The sequence below is a fragment of the Sceloporus occidentalis genome, unplaced genomic scaffold, assembly GCF_023333645.1.
Source record: "Sceloporus occidentalis isolate IW3139 unplaced genomic scaffold, rSceOcc1.0.p SCAF_28, whole genome shotgun sequence".
Taxonomy (NCBI): Eukaryota; Metazoa; Chordata; class Lepidosauria; order Squamata; family Phrynosomatidae; genus Sceloporus; species Sceloporus occidentalis.
In genome coordinates, this window is record NW_028317008.1 from 433,840 (window position 1) to 460,870 (window position 27,031).

A 27,031-nucleotide genomic window follows, 5' to 3' on the forward strand; every position below is an offset into this window, starting at 1 on the left:
ATCATATAATTCTTCTATATTAAAATAAAAATATTTGCTGAAATGATGTCTTTGTTTTAAGGGAATGGTTCATACAAATATACACCATGATTACTAAAATCTGGGGTAATTAATTTTCAATCAATCCCCAGGTTGTTACCTTTTTATATCATATGCACATAAAGAGAAAAAAAGATGCCCGACCAAGAATACAAGGTAAGAAAAGGACACAGCAATTATTTTCCATGTAGGGATCTCCATTATCTACTTAATTGGCTTCATTAGAATCTAAGGTATCCCATTAAATGGAGAATCCATATGAACTGAGCACTCTTTTTATTACAATTTTTATGTAATCTATAGCTCTTCCTGACAGGTTCTAAGTGGCTTTACTCTACTCCTCTATTTTTTTCTCTTTTAAATAAAATTTTTAAATTAATTAACCTTTTTTCTTACCTTCTTTTCTGCCAATTACAGATTACCATAGCATGTCTTACCTCTTCATCATATTTGCTGAAGGTAGTGCCATTGACCTTATTAACAGCCATTATCACAGCCACTATGTCCTTCCCGTTCATTACAGGTGCTGCCAGTAGGCTTTTTGTTGCGTATTCTGTAAGGTTATCTACAAAACCGCAGAAATGTGTGTCCTAAATATAAAACAGAATGAACAATTATGAGTAAGGCGAAGAAATAGATGTTTAATGACACTAATGTGTACAAACATCTTAATTATTTTGATCTCGGAAACATAGTTTGTGGTCAGTTCGAATCAAGAATGGAATAGTGCCGGATCCAATGTAATCCACCATGAAGGAACTCAAACCCAAAGTATACATATGATGCACTCCTTTTCTGAATTATAAGGGTGTCCTCATTTTGCTAATAATAGTGATAATGGTAATCGTTATAATAATAGAGAACACATAACCTCCCGTACCTTGTCTTTTTTCATAGAAATGTCCCAAGAAATAAAGATGGGTTTTTAGGTAAATTCTAGACCTCTTAATCTTCATTTATACGTTAAGTATAGCATGGGTTTATAAAAGAATAAATTGTCAGATGACTCCATGATTGCATGCAATGCCAAGTAGCAGTTACAAAAGCAAACAAAATATTGTCATGCATAATTGATGCAAGGCCATAAATGTTATTTTGAGTATATTATGAGAAAACAAACCTTATATATGTATGTAGTAGTTTTGGTAACCAACCCATGCGAAAGAAATTTTTAAATTGGAGAATACAAAAAGGGCTACTAAATTTAGGGAATGAAATGACTGAATTGTGATGAGTGCCTGGCCAAAATAAGTTTACTTATCCAGTAAAAAAGAGCCTCAGAGACCATCTCATAACTATATTTAAAGATCAATACTAAGCATTATGAGCAGTGCTGTTCATCCCATGCCTGAACAAATTACAAAAGGCCATCATCTATAATTTGATGAGCAATGGCTGTGTCTTACCCAGTGGAAGATACTTTTTGCACTGAAGGAAATAAAGCTCTGCATTACCTTGGGAAATGGTGAGTACAAATAAGGTAAATGCTTTTAAGAAAGAGCATATTTTTAATTAATATGCCTATTGGTGTTTTGAGGGTTTTCTTTATACCCTCTGAAGGGTATAAAGGATTTATTTCTATGCACCGGAAGTTTCACCATTTTGCTGTAAGGTGAACTTTCTCCAAAATTGCTTTGCTTTCTGTGACATCCTCTCCCTTGATTGTAGGGTCAGGGGAGAGGACAACACGAGAAGCACCACCATTATGGTGATTATGTCCATGGAGATGTGACTAAAGATAGAAGATAAAAGATAGAGTATAAAAGATAGAAGATAAGAGAGAAGATAGAAGACTGAAGATGAAGAACAAGAAGATGCGAAAAAGGAAGTAAAAGCGGTCAACAGAGAAGGTGGGGAAACATTTAGAGAGCGTGAGAGAGTAAACAAGAGTGTGAGAAAGTGAGTGAGAGTTTGCGAAAAAGGGCCTGTGAATTTCGGACAAAAATTCTGAACTTTTCGCTTCATTTTCGTGGGGGGTCTGGTCCGCTTTGTGGGGGGGCTGGTCTCATTTTCGTGGCTTCATACGAATTACTGAATTTGACAAATTTTGGCGAATCCGAATGAACTAGTCTATTAAATAACAGTTTAAAACGTATTGTCCACAACCTTTCCTAAAACATGATTAGACAATTATTCACTACTCTCTTTTCATAGGAAGTGTTCTTAATGTTATGTTACAAATGCATAACCTTACATTGATTTTTGTGGTATTTCATCCTTAGATTACTAACTTGTCGCTGTACATTGCAAATGCATGTAACTGAAATAAAAGTGCACCCCATACTCTTATATTAACAACAGTCCCAAACAGACTGAACTTAACGTTTCCTTTACTTATTGCTATTCCTTTCCAAAGTCAAGGTACACAATACCCATTCATTATTCTGGGCCATCCAAAAAAGGACCACCAGCACATATATCTCATTTTCTAGTTATCATACTGTTAATTATGTATATTATGGTTTAATAATAATCTGTTACAACATATGGATGCAGTACATTCTCCAATATTTCAGCCAGGGTTATTTCAGGGAATGGTTTGGGCTCCAAACACTACTAAAAATGATAGTTCTAATGCTGTGATCTACAGTGTTAATTTTAGTATCATAGATGTAATATAGCCTTAAAAATATACCATTGCTTCATCTTTTCTTTGTAACACATTATTTACCAAGAGCAGTATATATATATATATATATATATATATATATATATATATATATATATATAGATAGATAGATAGATAGATAGATAGATAGATAGAAAAGTGTTCAGTTGGTATTTTTACTATGCTCTTAAGGACATGCAATTAATTATAGTATATCAGTGGATTTACACTTGATTTATGTGAGCCATTATGGAGCACATTCAACAAAGAAAAAAATGCAAGTTACTAATTCAAGATGTAAAAAAATCCTAAAAACTACTTAGTGACAAAATGAAAAATAGTTATTCATGGTTTTCTTATACTTATCTGTAAAGACATAAAACAGTACTGTCAGGTCAAGATGAAGTTTGAGGTTAATCTAAGACTGTTCTAATTAAATGAAGATTAAAAGATTAACACAGTCTCATTTGTTAGTTCTTTACATAACTGCACCACAGATATATGCAGATTTCATTGTATTGCTTAATAACAAACAACAGAAAATAAATATTGATTAACAATAAATTAAGGCAACAGAAATAACATTTCTAAATGGTTTAAATCTCACATTTACATCTCTAAACAAAAAATATTTTCAATTAAATTAGATTATTTATTATAGTTTAGAGCGACTGTGATATGCCCATTGTTTAAACTGCGATAATTTGCACTACAGGAACAGACAGTATAAATGTGGGAAATGTTATCTTGTCTTTAACACCTATGACCAGTTGGTAGCGCTGTTGTCCACATAATAAGGAATTTAGAAAGGGAATGGTTAAGATACAATGTAATGTGATTTTGTTTAATCGTATTACCAGTAAAAAGGGTAAAATGAAGGAATATATGCGCATTTAGGCAAAAAATCATATTTTTACTTGTTTGGAATACATTTGCTGCTACTTAATCCACCTCAACTGAAACTTTATACAGTATTTTGCTCACACGGCTCTGTAGTTGTAAATATGATGTGGGGAGTAACATGTCCTAATTATAATTAAAAATAATATGTAGGATTAAATGACCTGTCAATATATTTAAACTTCTGTGATCTGAACATTAATTCCAGCAAACACTGTTGTCTTTATCCTTGACTTAACTTTATGTTGTACAAGAAGCTTTACAAATATTTATCCCACTAACAGGTCATGACTTATGTATTTCTAAAATCAATACGCATTTCCTATGAAACAAAACATATATATATATATATAGATAGAGACACACACACACAAAAGATGTTTGTAAAGGATAAGTAACTTGTTGATTTGCACTGTAATTAACTGAAAGGATTTGGGCAGTTTATGTTAAGGTTAGCATTTCCATCACTGAATCGCACGTTGTTTGAGTTTCTGACAACCTACCTTTTCATTCCCATTCCAATTTCACTTAATTTCATATTTTTAATAACTAATTGTTTAATTCACTGCTGATGTTTAATACACATTATGTGTATTACATGACAATTTGTCAAATGCCATTTAGAAAAAGAAAATCTGAAAATCAGTTTTGCATACAATTGTGCAACTTCTATGGATTGTTATTGGGCCAACAATGGAGTTGACCTTCGAAAGCAAAGTCAACTCCATTGTTGAAAAGAGTGGTTCATTTATGAATTCACTATTCATTATAAAAGACCAACCATGTCAAGTTTATCATGAAACATGTACTAAGCTGGTCCTGCATATTGCAATCAGTGAGGTACCTTACAAAAAACTTCACTGATTTGACAATGCATGGTCAGCCAAGCTGCAGGAGAAGCTCACTGGGGTTGGAGCTTCATAATGTATAGTGATGTTGAGTTCTTGAACATTCTACTATATAATACCGCTTTAGTGAATATACACTAATAGATGAAGGGATTCAAAGATTTATTAGAAAAAAACAAAACAAGACAAAATGAAATAACTAAAAATGAGTATGTTAGCATATAGCTGAGGCTCAGTGGCTGCACTTGATAGAACATTGAGAGCCTCTACACATCCACAATGAAGTTTTACAGGTACAGAAACATGGAAAAAGAAGGAAATGGTGGGACCTAAAAATATCATTGTTTGGTTCATTTACTGGTAAAAACATATATCCAAACAGTGAACCTTGCTGCTGATAGTAAGTAAGGAGGATATTCTATAATATGGAAAATATTTGGTCAATTAAAAACAGCATATGTACAACCTTTCTGGTGTACTTTTTCATGTACAGCAGAAGAATCAGTCCATCTACAAATGACGTTCATACAAAGTTAGTATGAAAACAAGAAATGTTTGCAAAATTCGTAGACTGATAATCCTTCCTCTGTGTTTTGAAAATAAAAGTACGTTTTAACCTGATTGGTAATACACAGATTTTATGTTTTGTGCAAATAGTTTACAATTTATGCTACCATCATTACTGGAATAACTATGACAGATGTCAGAGCGGTAATGTTTTGTTTAATGGACCCTGAAAAGGGGGAAAACACCCCTTCAAAATATCTTCAATACTTAGAGAAATACATCACTAATAGTAATTTGTGTTGCCTATATTTATGTTTTTGTGCATATGTATGTTTTTGTGCATAAAGCAGTACCAGGTGTGCAGTATCATAAGATAAAATATGAATCAATTCCTCATAATGAAACTAACAAATGGATGACACATTCTTAACATTTGGAACCCAACAAACTTGGGTTATGATAAATGCCTTTTTTGTTTACTTATTATTTAAGCTTGGATCTTAACCCTTTAATTATCAGATTTGAGCAACCACTTCACTATTATTTAAGAATACGGCAAAGCATTCTGAGAATTAGGGTTCACTGGCAGCAGAAATACTCACTTCTTGCACTCAGTGGGTCAACAGATTTGACATATGGCACAAGAAGCAGAAACAGCAAAGCCAAGCTTTTCATTAGTAATTATGTCTGATGTATTTAAACATGAGTGTCACATAAGAAATAGATTGTATTACTTCTTAAAAGTCTGCACATGCCCATGTGGTGTTGCTAGGAGGGAAGCTATGCCCTACATAATATCCTGCACACCATGTGTCCGCCAACATGTGTCTGTTTTTATGAAGTGCATGCAAGAGACTTCTGCACGGTACTGGTAGTCGAGTATAGGCAGTTAGCCTCAGCAGAGTGGCATTGTAGAATAAATCTAATAAACTGTAGAATAAATAAAATAAATCTACCCTATTTAATTTTGGAAAATAATGCCCATCATTAATTGTTTTAACTCTCCAAGTCATTCAGTCACTTCAGCATTATACCCCCATCAGCATCAGTTGTTTGGGTGAGTGTGGACTGGATGGGGGGGGGTTGGTTGATGCTAATGTGACTGAATGCCATGGAGAGTTATTAAACTGGATGGTGGGCATTATGTTTTTTTTAAAAAAGGGGGGAAATCAGATTTTTTTGGAGGTTTGGATTTGTGAATATATATATATATATATATATAGTGTTTTATAATTGTCCTCTACTTTTGTCCCTGTCCCCCTATGTGCCTCCCCACATATGATTGCTGACCACTGATGTGCTGATGCCACTGCGTGTCTAAGGATGATACAAAGCAATTAGCAAGTACTTTGGTGAGGAATAGCAAGCTTGTTGAATCTTTCGATAATTAATTAGATCTTAATCATATTAGGAAGGGAACAAGAATTACCATGAGACGTGTCAAGATGCTCTGGATTTAAACTAATTTTTTTTTTTGTGCTAGTAAGGCTGCGTACAACAACTAAATAGACATCTGTCTTAGTCTGTGTAATGGTGTTAATGTAACATTTGTGCCATATCGACATTGAGCGTTATATAGGCAGCCAATATGACAACTAATGCAATGTGCTGGTAGATTCCTTCACATTGTCACCTATGACATGTCCTAATGCTCTTTTCACTGTGCTGCATAAAGGTAAATTATGCACCCATGTATAATGCATGTAATTAATTTATACTGAAGTTGCAGGAAAACTTTGCAGAAAGTCATGTTATTTTGTACCTTTGTATATAATGCATCTAACTAAGTGTCCTAAAATAGGAGTATTAAACACAAAGTTATATTAATGTTTAAAAACAATATTAAATTAGTTAAGGGAGCTAGTACTCGTTTTCTACAATTCTGTTCATTCCACAGTGTAGAAACCAATAACTTTAGCTAAGTCTTTATTCTTAAAAGCAATTGTACTTGTTATCATACCTGGGAACTTCTGGGCTCCGGCTCCCAGGAGCCTTCCCTTGCGGGACGTGGCCAGGCCCGCCCACTGACCTCGGCGGGCGGTCCTGTGACGTCGGTGCGAGTCCCCACTGATGTCAGTGGGAGGTCCCGCTGACATCGGGGGAGTTCTCGCTGACGGCAGTGGGAAAACACTCCTATTTAAAGGGAAAATGGATGGGGAGCGGGGCGTGTCAATACCCCGCTCCCGCGACCCGGAGTATTCGGGTGCTTCACCCAGAAATCTCCGGGCAAACCTGGAGAGATCCCAAGTATGCTCATCATCTGAATTATTATATTGAATCTCTTGTATTTAACATGGTTGAAGAGGGAGTTATAACTACACAATCCTATGACAAGGTTGTTATTTTGTGTTAGGTCTTTTAAACCATCCAGATTATATTAATTTCAAACCTAGGAGAAAATAAAGTTATACCATACAGAAAATAAAGCCTATACCATACAGAAAAAGGTTTGAGATTAACACACTGAGGACGGACAGGAGTATCTCAAACTTTAGTTCTCTTATGCTACTACAGAGGAAAAATCTCTATCGATATTTCAGTGTGATCCTGCCATAAGGGCAGTCCAGAACCGAAATGTGAGGCCGATTTCCTCTGCGTGAGGGAACCAAAAACCCCAGACGTACGTTCAAAACTGTCCATTATGTCTGTATGATTCTCATGTTATAAAATTTACAAAGCATTAAAAAAGTACAGACTGCAGAACTTATAAGGAAGAGGAAGTAAGGTGGGTCACATTTTGTAAACACAAGATATGCACAGCAGTTAATAATGTAAATTCAGCCCCAATAATATAAACATAAAAAATTTAAAAAAAAATTTGACACTAACCACTTAATACAAATTGTGTCCTTTTTTCTATCTTAAACTTGTTCTATATTCTCTCTTTGCACATGGTCAAAAAGCCAGGTGGCTTGTGTACACCCGGAATTATTTTGATTGAGAAGTAAATAGTGTATGCCCCTAAGTAGAACTGTTTTTAAATTATTTTTATTATATTTGCAAGCTGAGTTAAACGTATATGAAATAAAAGACAAAAGAAATAAAAATTACATTACAACAATAACAATAATTTGTTATGTTTTCATATCCTTTACACCGGCATTTATCCATACCACCCAAGTGCCCTGCAGGACTGTCCTGATTTTCGAGCACTGTTCTGCTGTCCAGCCGATCTTGCTTCGCTGTCTCGTTTTTTTGTGGACAGTGGTGATCATAGTCAACATAGGGCCATGAGAATATATTCCCTCTCTGCACACTGAAATCTACAGATCAGTTGCAACATGGACCCGATTGACCATATGACCCAATAAAACTATACAGCAGGATATGATGTCACATCCTGGAGCTCTGTTCTGTTACCATTGCCTCTTAAACGCAAGGACGTATACTGTATGCAGACACACACTTTTGACATTATTTTTCCCATGGAAAAGTTCATTATCCTTGTCCTAGTTAAATATGCACTATACTATTAATAACGTAATGCTACTACTCTGTGCCTCTGGCTGAAAGAATGTTCATCATAAGGATGTGCTACAGCTTTGTTTAAAAATTAATATATGTGTTAATGGATTATATGCCCTCTGTGCTTTAGTATATAGTCAGGGGTGCACTAAGGCATGACACCCAGCCTCCCAGTAACCATGGCACCCAGCAGGTCACGTAAATATATATTATGTGACCATGTGGTGGTAGGGGAACAGCAGCACAGCAGCTCGCACAGAGGGAGACATAGGAAAGATGGGGCACAGTGCATGGTAAGGCTGGGAGGAGCTGTGCAAGCTACCCTGATGATGGGAGAGTGAGAGAATGTGTGAAGTTATGTGTAAGTATATGGTTTTGGAGTGAGTGTTGGATTACATATGATCATAGGCTCATGTTATAAATTATGATATATAAAATAAAATGAATAAGTAAACCCATGATCAATAAATAGTAAAACCTTTATGGATTAACTCATATAACGAAACAGTATCAGCCAGTGATTTAATTTAGAGGGGATGTATGGGTTGCAAACCATGTAATGTTCCAATTACCAAGGAGAGACAGCTCCATACCATCTATCTATCTATTTGTAAAGCTTGTTCCTTCTAGGCAAAACAACAGTAGTGTTTGACATCACATATGATGTCACGTTTGATGCCTTCATGCAGAGAGATGTCACTGCTCAATCACACTGGACCCCATGAAATGTAGCTTCATATCCTCCAGGAAATGTAAAACTGCTAGGGTGACTGGAATAGATAAGGTGATAAGGACACATGATGATTATTATTATTGTTAGTATTATTTCCTTAATAATAATAATATTAATAGGTATTATTTATATTACATATGATGCTTACATATGAATGAATCAAGAATTCTGAGGATTCTTAGAGGATACATTTAAAAAGGAAGAAAGATGGAACAGTATCTCTGTTTTGTAATGCAATATTTAGGTTGCTACAGCTGTATATGCTTTTATATCGAAATATTCTGAATAGCCCCAATATCTCTACTACTTTATTTGGGTATTATTGTAATGCTGTTCCACAGTTTGTGTAGTAAAGAACCCCCACCACTCTGCATGAGACAAAATATGATAATGTTTCTACCCAACCAGAGCAGATGTTACCTTTTAATCCTAGTACATGATGTAGACAAGAAAGAACAAAGCACCAGAATTACAAAATCCTGAAAAAATACCCATGGTATTCTCATATTTTCCTGGTTCCATGCATTTTGCTTACCAAACCAAAGATATAAGATTTATGTACAGTAATGTAATAAAAATGCAAATTCACAATGTTGTCCATATTTGGTTATGGTGTCAGTGTCAGGCAGTGTCCGAACAGTCCAGGACAGCCCAGGGCACGAAGACAACTGTTGCCCCCAGAAACCCCCCACAACCGTTTTCTTGCAGTGCATATATCATTTTAACATTGCTACTTTTACAAACAAACAGAAAGGGATACATTATTTGATTATGTTAATTAATTGATTCTGGTAGGTATTCTACAATGTGGCCCTTTATGGTTGATATAGCAATTCTAGTACCCCTCCTAGCCTCTTTAAGGAAAATAGAAAACATTTTAAGGACTAGAAGGGAAAAAAGTAGAATTTAAGCCAAACAATGGAAACACCCTTAAAATCAATCAAGGTTAAAAAAATTCATATTATAGCATCTGAGTTTTTAACTACCTGACCTCAGATACTTAAAGGGTTAAAAGAATAAGTGCAAAAGCACCCATAATGCGCAGTGACAGAATTATTTGAGAACATTAACATCCACCAGATAATGTTGCCTTTTGTTTGAATATTCTTTTGCTTCCTCAAAATTAATGATTCATTTCTAAAGATATAATTTTCTTTTCAGAAGACTAGATTGAGCTTTGTTGCACAAGAACAGGAATAATGCACATTCCTTCATTTTAGGTGACACGGAGCTCTATGTGTGGCAGATTATCTTCTAGAAGTACACCAGCTTTTGAAAGGCCTAGTATAATCCCAGATTAGATATTGATTTGTATTGTACATTGCCTGTTTGAACTCGTGCATCGCATTATTACTGCATCTGGTACGTCAATTGAGAAAGAGAAATAAAAACTACCAACATACCCACACACACAAAAATATTACACCAAAACTATGCAGCAGATTGTGTAGCACCGCTATAACTCACCTGCATGACATCCCCAACATTCACTATTTTCTTAGTCTGTGCCACATATCCCAGTACACCGGTGTCTAAAGGAAAAACAATTTCAGAGTCTGGTACCACCAAACATTCCTCCATGGTGGCATCCTTGTGAACATTAAACAACCTGGTAGCAAGCTCAGCAGTGCCATTCCTCATACGATACATGAACAGACTCATACGATCTGCCTGGATAATAAAAGACATCCTCTTGAGAACATTGAAGACACATCTTTCAACGTTGAGGTTCTCCTGAAATCCTCTAACGAGGTCAAAGACTATCTCACTCTCTTCCACACTGCTCAAAGTGTGATAACTGGAGAAATCCACATTGGTCTTATTGGAGCTAAGCAGGTCGCTTATGATCCCAGATCTGAAATTAATGTCATAGTACTCTTTGGCAAAGGTAGGGTTGGAGTCTAGAAATGTCTCCACTTCCTTTTCTGTCAGCCCACTCATGATGAGAACAGCTCCTTTAACTGAGAGGAAATCAGACTGCACCTTAACCAGGGATGCCTCTGAAATCAACTGAAACAGGAAAATGGTGGGGAGGAAAAAGTACGAATACCCAGGGAAATCCAGGAATCCCCTGGGTTTTCTCCTTCAGGGGACAGAAGGAGAAATCGGTCTCATGCCATCTTCCTTCCCTGAGCTGTAAGCCTGATTTGGAAGTATACGTGTAAGATGATTCTTAGCAAGGCAAGCATTATTCCTCTAATAGTGAAGGTGAAACGAGGATTACCCTGATCATTTTAAATGGTCACATGACATGCATTTAATCCACTACCCAATTACGTTAAAGGCTGCAAACCATTGCCAATGATCCTAGATCCAATGCAGATGGCAGATTAAGAAAGAATGAAGGAAGAAAACATTGTATCTATAAGATAAGACATTTCACAAACATAATTATTTGGCGCAATAGCCTCACTCTAACACTCTCTATGCATGCTTACTTTTGAAGCTTCCATTTCTGGCTCTGCGTGGGCCATTTAGATAACTATTTTTTTTTAGAAAGCTAATTTTTGAAAGGCACCTGGCTAGTCCCTAAGGGATTGAATGGACATTAAGATCCTTGAAATAATTAATCATATTTTAGATGAATTCTTGGCTCATATTTGTTCTCTAATTAACAAACTAAATAGGAAATCATCCATATACGAGCAAGGTGTTCACAGATTTTACCTAATTCACTTCACACAAGTATGTTTAAAGGTTAAGAGGTGGTTACATAGAAGTCTGTTTTAGCACAGCATAAACTGAGCTGAAGCTGAGCTGGATCCTTGTCTGGTTCTCAGAGACTGCACATGTTAGAATATTCTTTGTCTTGAATATCTAAGCTTCTCCAGTGATTAAACAGCAATCAAGACCACATCTTCTATGTCTATTAATCAGGTTTATTCAATAACAAATTATCAATTCATACAGTACCGATGCTGGAACAAATGGTGATAAAAGGTACTGTAGGTTAAATATTCTTGGTGAGATGAAGGTGTAGAAGAGTGTAGAAAGAGCGTAGAAAGAGATCTTGTCCTTGTTATCATGCCAATTTATACCCCTTTACATTTGGTTAGGGTATACGTAAAGGAATCCTATTGGAAGTCATATGATACACCGGCATTCCACAGAAGACCCTCTAAGCTACGTCACATAATTGATACCATATGTTCCTAGCACTCAGGTTGCATTCAGGCCTAAAATGTGCAGAACAAAATAAAAGTATAAAAATGATTTCTTACAGCACACAAACCAAGATGACCCACCCTTTGCACACACAGTTCCTTGCATATGTCTGAAAAGGAGAATGAAGTCTCACTGTCGGATGGGAACAGTGATTTCATGTTGGCTTTCCTTCACCTGATGCTGTGTCATTTGCTGGCACAAACTGGCCCAGCCAAATTAGAAATAACTTCCATCGGATAACCTTCTAAGCTTTAGTTCAAACATCGTTGCACACTGTGCTGTTTAGGAATACACTAACACAATATATATATTTTTAAATATATTTTTTCATTGTAAAAAAAAAGGTATTTGTAAAAAAAAAAGAACTGTTCAATAGCTATGGTTAAATATTCACTTCAGTAAAAAATCTACTTTGGTATTAGCCTTTTTATTAAAACTGATTTTTACGTGTTTTCTAAAAATCTTATTTGGTCCTTAGTCTTGCCATATGGCCAGGGCACCCGGGGGAGGGCTGGCACCTTTTGGTCTGGTGAGCAAGTAAACCCCTATCAACCCCTTGCCCTCCCACATACGCACTGGAATACAAATGTATACACACTTACACTAACGTACACACTCACACTAACAAAAACTCACACTAACATACATGTACCCCTACTCAACACACTCAGCGACCCAAAATCGGGACAGTTGGGGGGCATGCTCTCATTCTAACTAACATACATACTGCATCTTTCTCAATTAATCAAGGACATTTGATTAGCAGCACCTGTCTGCACTTTAGCATTCCTATGGAAGCAGTAAGGGTTTTTCACACATGGCTTTATTTTTGTTGATTAGATTATGACTCTGTGTAATACATCATGTGTTGTTCATCTGAGGTTGTATTTGCCTTAATTTTTAGACCTTCTTAGGAACAGATGATTGTTATTATGCTCTGATATGTAAAACCATAGAATTCAAAGAGGGTGTACTTTCTTTTTCACACGACTGTACATTCATTCATAAATAGTCACTCCCATCATCATCCCTTACTGCAGTCACAGTTTTTCTTTTGGTGCTCGCGCTTTGTGCGAACAGCCTCACTTTTACTGCGGGATCACACCTATTTTTTTTTACTATGAACTTTTGTCATAGTCCATTACTCCTTCTTCGAAACATACTTCCCTCTTGTACTTAATGAATCCCTGTATGCTGTTGAAATGTTTCTATTGCATTCCATCTCTCTCTTCTCTCTTCCAAACCAGACATGTTGAGATCCTTTAGTAGCCCTTCTCTGAACTCTCTCCGGAATATATATCCATCTGGAGATGGGTCTTCTAGATTGCAAGCTCATTGAGCAGGGCTCATCACCTATGTTTCTAACAAATTGTTATGGGATACACTCCAAAAACTGGCATAGCATCCTCTCTTTTCATCCATGTGATTTTTAAATAATGTATTTTTTGGTTTCATATGTATTCTTAATCTCAGCAGAATCCCAAAACCTGCATTTATATCATTTTCTTTCTGATAGTCTATCTCTCTTTAACAAATACCCACGCAAAACATAAATGTACAAGTACAGATTACAAATGTGTCTAGGTAAACATTACAGAGGGTAATCCAATAAAAAGGTCACAAGACATAATATAATGCAGGCAGTGCAATAATCATGTAAATGGCATAGTAATTGGCATAGTATAACCGAGAGCCCAAAGATAGATTTTGTAATCTCTGTTCTTTCTGTGTGGTAAACTACTAACGCATTTCGAGCCCAGGTTACACTAGTGGTGCTGAATCCAGGTAATTCTGTACTACAGGTCACTGGCCAGTCTCCAGCAGTGGTCTACAGTTATCACTCCTCATTATGGTAATGCTTCTTGCAAGAGAGAGGATTATGTGACTCATCTGTTCCTATCAATTATTGTAACGACAGAAGACGTTACAAGGTGAACACTACAGAGGCTTTTTAGCTGCTACCACAGAAGTATCAAGGTATTCAGAAGCTGATGCCTTTTCTTCTAAGATTGTATCTTTAAGATTATTTAAGAATGAATTTTCTTATGATCACATATATAAATTTCCATTGTTTAATTTTATTATTTAATTAATAGCAAAAATGTATAGGATGCAGTATTTAATAAACATGGTTTGTATGCTCTATTCACATCCTGAGCCTTGAGAAAAATATACAATCTTTTAAAATATGATGTTTTTGTATTGTCAAAAAGTGGAACAGATTTTTCATTTGAATTACTATAAAGGCCTGGAGTACTATTCACTAGACTTGTGCATTAATTTTCGGGAGAACATGAAAACAAACAGGAATGTTGCATTTTCATTGTTCAAACCAAATATCGAATAACCTAATATGGTGACAAGTTAAAGTACACTAAGACGAAGAAGCACACCATGAAGAATCCCTTCCCTCCATACAAGTCACTGCCTCTAGCCTAGCTTGTCTATGTAGGATCGCACCAGGAGTTAAAGGTCCGTAAGAGTGACTCTATTGGTCGCCGCCATCAGCCTCCTCTGGCATCAACCAATGAAGAGTGGCTGCCCTTCAATGATTGATGGTAGAGGAGGCCCCTGCCAGCAACCAAAAGAGTCACTCTTACAGACCTTTAACTCCTGGCGTCAAAGCCAATCATCTCCCCAGGCCAAGTTTCGTCATCGGTGGTTGAATGTCCATAAGAGCGACTCTATTGGTTGATGGCAGGGAGCTCCCCTGGCATCAACCAATGAAGGGCATCTTATCAAAATTCATACAGCGTGGCAAGACTGAGCACAGCAACAAGACACAAGGTAGTTATGCTGCATCAGCAAGGTCTCCCCTGCAAGACAGACAGGGGTTACCAGATGTTCTGTACAAGCTCTTTTGAAGAAGCACAAAGAAATGGGCAATGTTAAGGACATTGTCAAGAATAATAGTGGTTGTCAGAAGGTGCAGCAGGTGAAAGACACAAAATGCTTACTTCCCTTTGCAAATTGGAAGATGTCCAGCAGTGCCATCAACAAGGCTAAGCGATTCACAAAAACCGAGGAACTGGGGCAGCAGGTGCTCTGGATTGATGAGTCAAAGTTTGAAAATTAGCAGAAGACAGTGCTGAAGGGCTGGAGAGCAGTGAAAGAATGAGTGTTTGTAGGCAACAGTGAAGCATGGTGGAGGTTCCTTGCAAGTTGGGGGCTGCATTTCTTCAAATGTAGCTGGGAATTTGGCTAGAATTAATGGTCTCCTCGACGCTGTGACATACAGGCAGATACGTATCCATCATGCGATACCATCTGATTGTTCTTATATTTATTCTGCCGCATGACAATGACCCCAAACATACATCCAAAGTCATTAAGTACTATATTCAGCGAAAATAAGAACAAGGAGTCTCGGAAGATCCCCGCAGATCTCTGATCTCAAAACAATCTAGTCTGTTACATGAAGAGAGAGAAGTAACTAAGGCTGTCTTAATGCACAGAAGAATTATGGATAGTTCTCCAAGATGTTTAGAACAACCTCCCTGCTAGGCTCCTTATAAAACTGTACCTAGAAGAATTGAAGGCAAAGGGTGGTCACACCAAATATTTAATGTTTAATTTAGATTTTCGTTCTGTTCACTCACTTTGCACTTTGCATTTTGTTAAATTATAACAATAAATTATTAACATGTCATATGTAGAATAAACTACAAAAAAGAAAAAATGGTTCTGCACTCAACTCCCAGAAAGCTGGGTGCTAGCAGGAAAAAAGGGACAGCATAAACCCTCTTGAAGCACATGAACAAAGAAAAGGAATCCCAACCCTCCAAACAGCTTCCAATCTTTAGGATACTATTTAGAGAAAGCAAAAAAAGCAGCGTTTCGGCCAAACAGGGCCTTTGTCAGGATATTGTCAGATGTGTTCAGGAGGAATAAACTAGTCAGCATTGATAACAGGACAATAGACAAAGGTCAACTGTGGACAATCAGAGACCATTTTCTGCAGGAATTGAGACTTTGCTTCTAGCTCATCCTTGATGTCTGATTTGGCAGATATGCCACATCTCAAAAAAGTTAGGAAGGTAGACTGAATAAAGTCTAACAGAAGATTGGACTATGAGACCTTACCATCAAAGGAAAGACTCTAGTTCTGTGAAAATAGATTATTCTTGCGCTACAGCACATGGCTAAAATTGGAGACAATATGTCGAGACATCACAGTTTACTGAGTACTGCATCTTGAACTTAAAGGTGGACTGAGTAAAGCACACAATCTTGTACAATATACAAAGACCCTTCATCTATTGCTTTGACTTTTTGGGTAACCCTTTTTTCCTTCCCACTTTCCTCCTACCCCCTGATTTCTAGCTGTCATTTTGGCCAAACGCAAAATTTTTATGGTTTGTGTTGGTTTTATCATACATTGCATGTTTTGTGTCAATGTATGTGTTGGCCCTATACTACAGCAAAGTATAGAACTTGCAGATTTATGATTGTGTTTGATGTTTTTAGATGTACAGTTTCTGTTATTGACTGCTGTTGCGTTGCTGTACACTGTATTGCAGCATGTCTTGTATATAATATGCATGCTCTGTTTTGGAATAAACTGAAATACATCTGCCACCTTGGTGGCTTTTTAAACTGGACACACACATGCATACTTCTGCAATCCATACAAGTAACGTATACTTGTGCAATATAAATCCAGATCAATGATCACTTGTGCAACACATAAAAGCACATGAACATAGGCAACACATGTTTTGTTTTAAATCAGGTGTTTAAAATTACATATATACACATCATTATATTAAATATACTTACTGCTTCTTAGCTGCCATCTCTGAGGGGATGTACCTGCTAGCTGTCTTCACAGCCTCTGCCATCCAAATACTTCCCTTCTTTCCTGTTTTGGGATATACTCCTTCAAGTGGAGCATAACGAGATGATCCAGTGCTGGCACATCTTGTAGGCCAGCACTATGCATTCTTCCTAGGCAAAGGCTACAGATGTCCTGTAAACCTGTAGGTTCTATTCTAGGTGTCTTGGCCTTATGCTTTCCATTGCCAACCTTTTGCCACTTTCCTACGGCTTGTTCTCCTCTCTGCTCTGTTCATGACAGAGCCTCTATCGCAACTTGTTTTAAGTATCTACCACTGATACAATTTCTTAGTGTTTTTAGGTAAATGGATCATAGACAAGCCCTTGCTGAACACCTGTTTTGAGCCCTAATTGGTTTTACATTGGCATCTGGTTTTCATAAAAATCAACTTGCAGGCACTTGCATGGTGACTTGGTAGCACTCACATGTTGACGTGAAAGCTCTTGACAGTAGTTGAGAGCTATGCACAAGCACTCCCACGATGACTAGCAAGTTCGTGCTCCAAATCACATACAAGTCTTTCTTGCTTTTTTAAGTCATAGCATTGAAAGCATTTGAATCCACTTTTTTCTTTGTGAATTTGAGGGTGGCCACACAAATTGGATTTTGCAAGTGCTTAAGTCACAATAACCCTTAACTCGAGCGAAATTTCTTTTGGTTAATAAGCCCCTTTCTTCTGAGAAAGGACATGACATTCTTTTGATCTTCGGTTATGGATTTAGTTACTCTGAACCTCAGAACTGTTGCATACTGTATTGCAAAAATATGACTATAACAAGACAAAATCCTGATTAATGAAGTTTCCTGAGATAAATAAGTTATGTTTCATAAATAATTGAGACTACAAACTAAAGAAAGCAAAGTTTTAAGAAGAATATTAATAATTGAACTGTATAAACTAATGACAGTTTAATGTATCAATAATGGTGACATTGATGTCATGAGGTTACATGCTCTGTCAGTAATGTCCCGTGTTTAAGCTGATCACAAGACTCAGATGGCAAACGGTCAGATAGACACAAATCATCTATGTTCACAAAAATGTAGACATGCCCAGAAATCTGGGAATTTTGTATGCATTTTTCACGTATGTCACCCAGATGGTTGTTTTCAAAACATAAGTTCCCGTGATCATTATTTACTAAACAATTATCTAATCTGTTTTGAATTTAAACGAAATTGATTCAGTATAAAATAAATGAATAAAATAATAGCGCACAGAGAAAGCATTCCCCTTGACCTGACCGTAGCATGCATTCGTTTTTTTATCGATGCCATGCCTGGTAACATGTGCGTAACAAATTCTTTAAAAAGTAACTGTCACCTGCAAAGCTTTTAGTGCCATTACTTAAAAACTGGAAGCAGCAGTATGTCTTATAGCAAAGAACGCAGCATGCTTTTGTGGGCACCACAACCCACAGGTAAAAGAGGACTATTTTTAAACTGTGGCAGTCCTATGGGATAATAAGCATCCATAAGGCTAGGTTTCCACTTGTTTTTTTTTTTTGCTAAAAACGCCCATAAAAACGCCAATTCAGCCACATGGTGTTTTTTTTGTGAAAAAACGCTGCGTCCAGATGTTAGCTGTTCTTCAATAGTAAATCGCACAATGCCATATCCACTTGGCGTTTTTCTGATTGGCGTTTTTTCAGTTCTCTTTGGCGTTTTTCTGCTTTTTTGGGCTCTGTGGCAGTTTTTCATAATCGCAGCATGTTGACACTCGCGTTTTTTGCAAGGAAATCTTGGCGTTTTTCTCCAATAGAGGTCTATGGGAGAGAAAAAACGCCATGAAAATGCCATGTGGGTTTTGCCTTGGTGTTTTTTATGGCGTTTTTTTCCACAGTTACAATGCAGAGGATGGACCCAGTCAGTGGCGTCTCCAGCTTTCATATTTAGGGGGGGCACATGGGGGGCCAGGGACCAAAGTAGGGGGGCCAATTATAAAACGGTACATATACACTATATATATATATCAAACATTTTTAACTACATAATATGCACTTATCTCTTTGAAGTAAAGACCGTGATTGAAATATGATTTCAAAATAACAGCTAAACTGGCAGTTATTTTTCATTCTTTAATATTAGCCCCTGCTGACAATATATATAAATATTAGACCCTGCTGCAGATATATAGAAATATTACACCCTGCTTCCGATATATATTATTAATTAACCCCTGCTGCGGATATATATTAATATTAGCCCCTGCTGCGGATACATACTTATATTATACCCTGCTGCCGATATACATAAAAATTATACCCTGCTGCCAACATATATTAATATTAGCCCATACTGCCGATATATATTATTAGCCACTGCTGCCGATATTAGACCCTGCTGCCAATATGAATATAAATACTAGACCCTGCTGCCAATAAATATTAATATTAGCCCCTGCTGCCAATAAATATTAATATTAGCCCCTGCTGCCAATATATGTTAATATTAGCTCCTGCTGCTGATATATATTAATATTAGACCCTGCTGCCGGTATATATTATTAGTCCCGGCTTCCGATATATATTAATATTAGCCATGGCCCCCTCTGGCCCCCCCTGGCGACCCAGTATCTGTGTGTCCTACGAGAAATAGGCTGGAAACAAACAGTTTCACACAAAACAAAGTTCATATTGAATTTTACACCATTTGGAACAAACATACCCGACGCATCAACTGGATCCTGCGTGCCAAAAGCAGCTTCCTAGAGGAGCAGACATTCGGAATAAAGCATGCCTTACAAACCACAGAAAAGAGAAAAAAGGGTCCGCCGGGGCGTGTTTAAGTAGAACTCTACCAAGGTAATGACATCAGGAGGGGGCAGATACTTGCCATTTATCCCAATCCCTTTTAGCTGGGTGAAAATTCTAACGTGTAAAGGCTGGAAAAACTGCCTAAGGTCAAAAAAGCAATTTCCACAGAAAGGCTAAAACGCCAGAAAAATGGCAGTTTTCCTGGCGTTTTTCATCAAGAAAATAACGCAGGAAAAAAACCCAAGTGGAAACCTAGCCTAAGAGAGGTGATCGTTGTGATCACCAATCACCACAGTTAGTAAGCATTGGATTTGTTATGTTGCTTTGGTTCTCTGTCCCTTCATTTTGATCTGAGAGAGGCAGAAAATAGCATGGAACACTTTTACAGCCATACCTGGTGATATTTTTTTTTTAACATGTTAGCAAAAGGTGGTGTTCTAGTTTAAGAGAAATATGCCAAAACATTACTCACCAAAGTAAAGGTTTTTATTAATTGTCTACCTACTATCATCGGTACTCCTACATGATCACATAATCCAGCAAATAAGAAGAGAAAAGGCATGGCACCCAGTAATCTTTATTAAGCCATCTGCAAATCATGCTCTGCTGGGAGCTATGCTCAGGACCATAGTGTTGGTCAGGGGAGGGCTGACAGCCTAAGGCCTGGGGGGCAAGTCTAGTCAAGTGGCCCATTGCGCCACCAGAGCGGCTGCGAGCGACATTGAAAGCGGCCGTCGTGCAGCAGTCACTCCACCGGCGCCTAATGAAATTAAAGCGGCCAGCGTCCACACACCGTGCCGCCCAATAGCCGTGCCTCAGCTCTTCATCCCACCCCTTTTAAGACGTGGGACGAAGAGCTGAGGAATGGCCATTGGGTCTGACTGCTGCACGACGCAAGGGCGTACCTAGAGTATTTGGCACCTGTGGCAGATCCTGTATGTGGCACCCCCCCACACACACACACACACTTTAAAACTGCATAGTTTCTATGGTTAGGCAAACGTTGACAGGGGTACAGTAAAATTGTTATCATTATATACTCAGGGACACATTGACGGTGGTACAGTATAACTGTTATCATTATATACTTAGGGATTATGCTGTACCACCATCAATGTGTGCCTATACTTTGAGCCAGACACTGACAATACTGCAGTACAACCCCTATCACTATATACTAAGCCAAACATTGATGTGGTGTAGGCCTAACACTTCAGTGACTGGCTTAGTACATAGTAGGGATGCACCAAAATGAAAATTCTGGACTGAAACTGAAAATTCAGCTTTCATTTGGCCAAAAGCAAAAAAAACCCAACCTTTTAAAATACTTCTTCTTCCTCTTCTGTGTCCCGTCCTTCCAGTGCAGAGAGGGCGGAAGACAGTGGGCGTGGCTTAAGTGTTGTGCGCCGGGATTAGACATCAAGTCCCGACGCACAGCCACAGTTGCCGCGCGCATCGTTTTTGGAGGCGTGCCGGCACCCCTCAGTCCCGGTGGCAACCGCTTAGTTTTTAACTTTGCGGCTGCCATGAATGTTCGTCTGCCGGCCACCCGGTCAGCCCGCCGGCCCGGATTCAGGGCGGCCTGGGGGCAATTGCCCCCTGCCCCCCCGGCCCAGCCCGCCCCTGGTGTTGGTAGACTCTTTACCTACTCATGTAGCCACCTGGAGGCTTGCTGGTCGGGAGACAGGGGACCCCTACTTGAAGCTTACAGTTTACCGGCCTTCTGTCCCAACTTGGCCTTTGTGTGTGCTTGTCTGGACCCTCAGCACAACTATGAGTTCCTATACTTCAAAAGAAAGCCCTTACGTGCTTGGTACAAACAATATGAAACGTTTGTGTATATTTATTGTCAAGAGGGGAAAATATTGTAAAAATGGCAAAAATCTCTGGTCTTTCAGGTGTCCACAACGGAATAATGTTAATTATCTCAATTTCTCCTCCTACCACCATTAGAAAGACTGCTTGAACCAATACAAATGCTTAACATAGGAAAATATGCTGGTTTTTGCCCTAAGAAACCTATAATGAAGGTTGTAATAAATATCTATTGTTTATCAAGCATAAATGATTTGATTTGCCAAAACAGAAACACAAAAAACACAAAAACCGTAATAAGATGACCAGACAACTACTTACTAACTGCTGCAGTTAGAAATTAAAAGCAATGTGATAGACATAAACTGGAGAGATACTTATTAGCTTACTTATTAGGAAGCACTGATATTATATATTTTTCTTGTGCTTTTTGCAATGCTGTAAGTCCAGAAATCCCTTATAAATTAAGGAATGTTTGAGTAATTTTTTCCAAGCACTCGAGTAAAATTATTGATTAATATGGGCACCCTATTTGTTTTTTTTAAATATGTTTTACTCCTCTGATGGAAAGGCTTTGTTATGCGTGCGTATAATTTGGAAAAAGAAAGTAGAAGACTTGAAGGAAATGTCATGCCCCATTTTTTTCATGGTCTTCTTCACTCATCCCTGTAAGCCTACGCACTGGATTGTGTTTCACTTGGAAACACTACTTAGTTAATTACCCGGAGGCTGCTTCCTGACATCAGTTAAGAAGCGCAGCATGGTTACTGCAATTGGGTGTAGGTGGTGTATAGGCTGGGTGTATAAATTCCCCCCAAAATACAAGGCCCAACCCAGTAGGGTATTCTTACATTTTCCTGGAGGGAGGTCTCATCTTTCTTTAGTAGGTGAGGTGAAGTACACCATATCTTTAGTTACATTGACACAGAGGAGGCCAGACAGAGGAAAACCCTCTGGGATATGCCATCATATCTCACTGTGTTCTCTATCAGAGGAACCTACATAATCTACAGTATTAGTGAAGCCACTGGTCTCCAATCCTTATCACTAACCAACAGTTAAGACTTCCCTTCAGAGAGGTAGGAAAATTGTAGATGTTGTAGGAAGGTAAAGATTGTGGGAGAACAGAGATCAAATAAACTAATCTTGTAGGTTTATATAGTTAAATAACATTAATATAACATTGATTATTATCCAGAGACATATTTCATTTAAACTATTAAAGTTAGAAACTTTCTATCAATTAAATATTGATGTTTCTTTCCGGTGTTGGAAGAGAAAAGTTATTCAATCCGTGATATTTTTGATTTTTATATTTCCATTCCCTGTCATTTAATGTGTTTGTTGAAGGTGGATTGTTTTTTTTTTCTTGATATACTTACATAACCCTTTTCAAGACGTACTCCAGGTGGCTAGCTCTGCAGATAAAGCAATATCTGGAATTAAAGGTCACCACTCTAAATCAATCTTGACCATTAAAAGCTGATTTTACAACTGCGCACCATTTGGTGGACCAGCACTTATACAGTAAGACACACTCTCAAAACCTCAAAAGACCCCAGATGTCAGTTTTACATCTTGGCAGATTAAATGGCATTACAAACATGTTTGGACTGTCTTCTCTGGGACCATTGTCACAATGTCCACATTTATGTTGCAGGCAATTAGGAAAGCATTCTGTGTAAAATGCTCAAATGTATTATTTTTTTTATACCCAATTTAAAGCTCATATTCACAAAATTTAAATATTCAAATATTAGACAGGCACATGTTTTAATGTACTCAGTTTTATATTGTGATTGCAGCGCAATGCACAAGGAAGAATATGTGTGTTTGCTTATAAGGATCAATGACTGTAATACCCAAGGCTGATGATGCACGGAACAGCAAAGAGGTAATTTCTGAACGTTAACTTGTTAAGTTAAGTTAAGTTGTTCGTGCTGAACATGAATCAATTTACAGAAATCCCTCCATTATTAAAGTTTCCATGTAAAAGGTTCCACATAAAAGATTATCGGCCATTGGCCCACTGGGCATTTGCCTGGTGTGCCAGATGGCCTGTTCAGCCCTAATCAAGACACATACATTTATATTTTGTGGGGTATTGTTTATCAACTAATCTAATAAGTAACAATAGACAAAAACAACATTACAAAACATTTATTTTTCAAATGTTCTATGATCTTTCATATATAATTTGGGCAAATTAATATAAATGGTGTGGGTGTATTTATATGTATGTATTTATATGTACAGTGTTTGGAAATATGTGTATATGTGGATGTTTACCTGTACTGTGCACGGGTATACCATATACGAATATTTGTGTAATGTGTATATGTGTACTGTGTGTGTATGCATGCTGAGCATGTATATGTACTGTTTGTGCATGTACCGTGTGTATGTAAATAGTGTGTGTGTGTGTATGTACTATGTGTGTATCTGTACAATGTGTAGGTGTGCTCTGTGTTTGTATATGTGTACTGTATGTCTACTGTGTTTTTATATTTTGCTAGTTTATATGTAATGTAACTCCACACTCAGCCACAGAAATCACTCTCAGATACACATATCACACACACATACCAAATGTACTGAAAATTATACGCTGTTACAGTTAAAATAGTAAAGTCCATGGTGTATTTTGGCCTAAGCCAGCAGGTCCAGAAGGCAGCACTCCCGTTGTCACATAACAGGGAGCCAATCACCCTTTTGGCTTCTTTTAGCACAACTGCTTGATGGGATGGTTAAATGGAAGATCGCTGATCCCCCTTACTGGCCCATTTCCACTATGGAGGACACTACCATTCCAGAACAGCCTCCATAGTTCATTTCTGCCTGGCATAGTGTGTGATATCCTGGGATGACTGGGAATAAGGGTTAGACCTAGGGCAATACCGAAGGTAAATATGACATTGGACTCTCAATATACTTTCTGCATATCCATCACATAAATAATTTTTATTGGTTATTATACTACGTATTTTTACCCAGTGCTCTGCAAACCTCCAGGAAATAACTGTTAAAGCAATCATAATAATTATAACTATATATAGGTTTTTTTTCTGTTTTGTCATTAAGCTCAATTACTGGGTGTATAATTTATACGTTTTTAAGTAAACAATCCAAGGGATGAAATTAACTAATCTCTCTATAGTAAATCTTACTTGTGACTACACCCAGTTCTGAAACCTGTTAAATAAATCATCATTTATATTTATGCGCATAAACAAAATTTTATTGACACTGGCCTGAGGCTAGGTTTCCACTTGGGTTTTTGTCCTGCGTTTTTTTTCTTGATGAAAAACGCCAAGAAAACTGCCACTGCATTTTCCTGCGTTTTGGCGTTTTTTTCTGGAGTTTTTTCTGGCGTTTTAGCCTTTCTGTGGAAATTGCTTTTTTTGACCTTAGGCAGTTTTTCCAGCCTTTACAAGTTAGAAGTTTCACCCAGCTAAAAGGGATTAGGATAAATGGCAAGTATCTGCCCCCTGATGTCATTTACTTGGTAGAGTTCTACTTAAACGCCCCGGCGGACCCTTTTGTCACTTTTCTGTGGTTTGTAAGGCATGCTTTATTCCGAATGTCTGCTCCTCTAGGAAGATTGGCCCCAAATGATGGTGCAAATTGTTTGCTGTTGCTTTTGGCACGCAGGATCCAGTTGATGCGTCGCGTATGTTTGTTTGTAATGGCATGTTTGTTCCAAATGGTGTAGAATTCAATATGAACTTTGTTTTGTGTGAAACTGTTTGTTTCCAGCCTATTTCTCGTAGGACACACAGATACTGGGTCCATCCTCTGCATTGTAACTGTGGAAAAAACGCCATAAAAAACGCCAAGGCAATAAACCCACATGGCTTTTTCATGGCGTTTTTTCTCTCCCATAGACTTCTATTGGAGAAAAACGCCATGATTTCCTTGCAAAAAACGCCAGAGTGTCAACATGCTGCGATTTTGAAAAACTGCCACAGAGCCCAAAAAAGCAGAAAAACGCCAGAGAGGACTGAAAAAACGCCAAACAAAAAAACGCCAAGTGGATATGGCATTCTGCGATTTCCTATTGAAGAACAGCTAACATCTGGCTGCTGCGTTTTTTCACTAAAAAAACGCCAGGTGGCGCTATTGGCGTTTTTATGGGCGTTTTTAGCTAAAAAAAAACCAAGTGGAAACCTAGCCTAATACTGACATACAAATTTGCAAAACTGTCCTAATCATCCAGCACGAAAGCAATATAATGCTTTTTTTTGCCCCTGCAATTTGTAACAGTGATGGTCTTGAAGGCATTTATTTTTCATGAATAAGTGAAGCAGGTTGTTTTAGCAATAAAAACTGCTTGGTTCCTCGTCAAATAGCTACTTTCTGACTCCTTGTCTGTCAGGAGCTCTCTGAAAACCCATAGATGATCTGCAGGCAAATTGGAGAATATTCCCCATGCAGCTGTGTCTGACATTGATCCCAGTGGAAACCTTTTGTCCTAACAGCACATTTCCAAACCTTCCATATTTTTTTTGATTTTTTGTAGCTGCCCCACCGTCTTGCTTTTGTGGGCAGTGGGGCCAGCGGATAGGATCCTCTGAATTATCTTCTTACAAACCCTCAGCCTTATATACATACCTGGGAACTCTTCAGGTTTTACCTAGAGACTCCTGGAGAAGCACTGCTTCTCCGCATTACTGCGGGGAGTAGCGGGAGTGGCGTTATGGCACGTCCCACTACCTGCCCACTTCCCCCTCAAAAACTGGGACCTCCTGCCTGCATCCGACTTATGCTTATATATAAAACTAACTATAATCTTTGTTGGGAAACAGATACATGACTGCCATTGGGAACACTGATTTATGAAGACATGTAAAGTCTAGAAATATTTGGACTCTGTACGCCACCCCAATGAATTTGAAATGTAACAACTGAGATGCAATTGAAGTGCATACTTTCAGCTTTAACTCAAGGGGTTAAACAAAAATATTGTATGAAACATTTAGGAATGTCAATCATTTTCATACACAGTCCCGTTATTTTGTAATTGGACAAATCAACACAATCATAAATAAAATCCTTTGCAGGCAATGACTGCTTGAAGTCTGGAACTCATGGAAATCACCAAACACTGGGCTTCCTCCTTTGTGATGCTTTGCCAGGCTTTTACTGCAGCTGTCTTCAGTTGTTTGTTTGTGGGTCTTTCTGCCTTAAGTTTTGTCTTCAGCATGGGAAATGCATGCTCGATTGGGTTGAGATCAGGTGATTGGCCATTGCAGAATGTTCCACTTTGCCTTTAAGAACTCCTGGGTTGCTTTTGCGGTATGTTTTCTTGTATCTTGTGGTGAACTCTGTATTTATCGTGAAGTCTTCTCTTTGTATGTA

The 27,031-nt window shown here is 37.8% G+C and overlaps 1 protein-coding gene across 1 annotated transcript in view; it reads right to left on the reverse strand.

The window, feature by feature from the left end:
• The window catches only part of PDE6A (phosphodiesterase 6A), a 31,791-nt gene extending 20,750 nt beyond the window's left edge, over positions 1-11,041 (reverse strand). The window contains exons 1-2 of the mRNA XM_089486069.1: positions 10,568-11,041; positions 477-629 (exon numbers count right to left, since the gene is read on the reverse strand). Coding sequence (XP_089342195.1) covers positions 477-629; positions 10,568-11,041 — 627 coding nt within the window. The remainder of the gene's footprint in view (positions 1-476; positions 630-10,567) is intronic.
• Between the last annotated feature and the right edge of the window lie 15,990 nt (positions 11,042-27,031).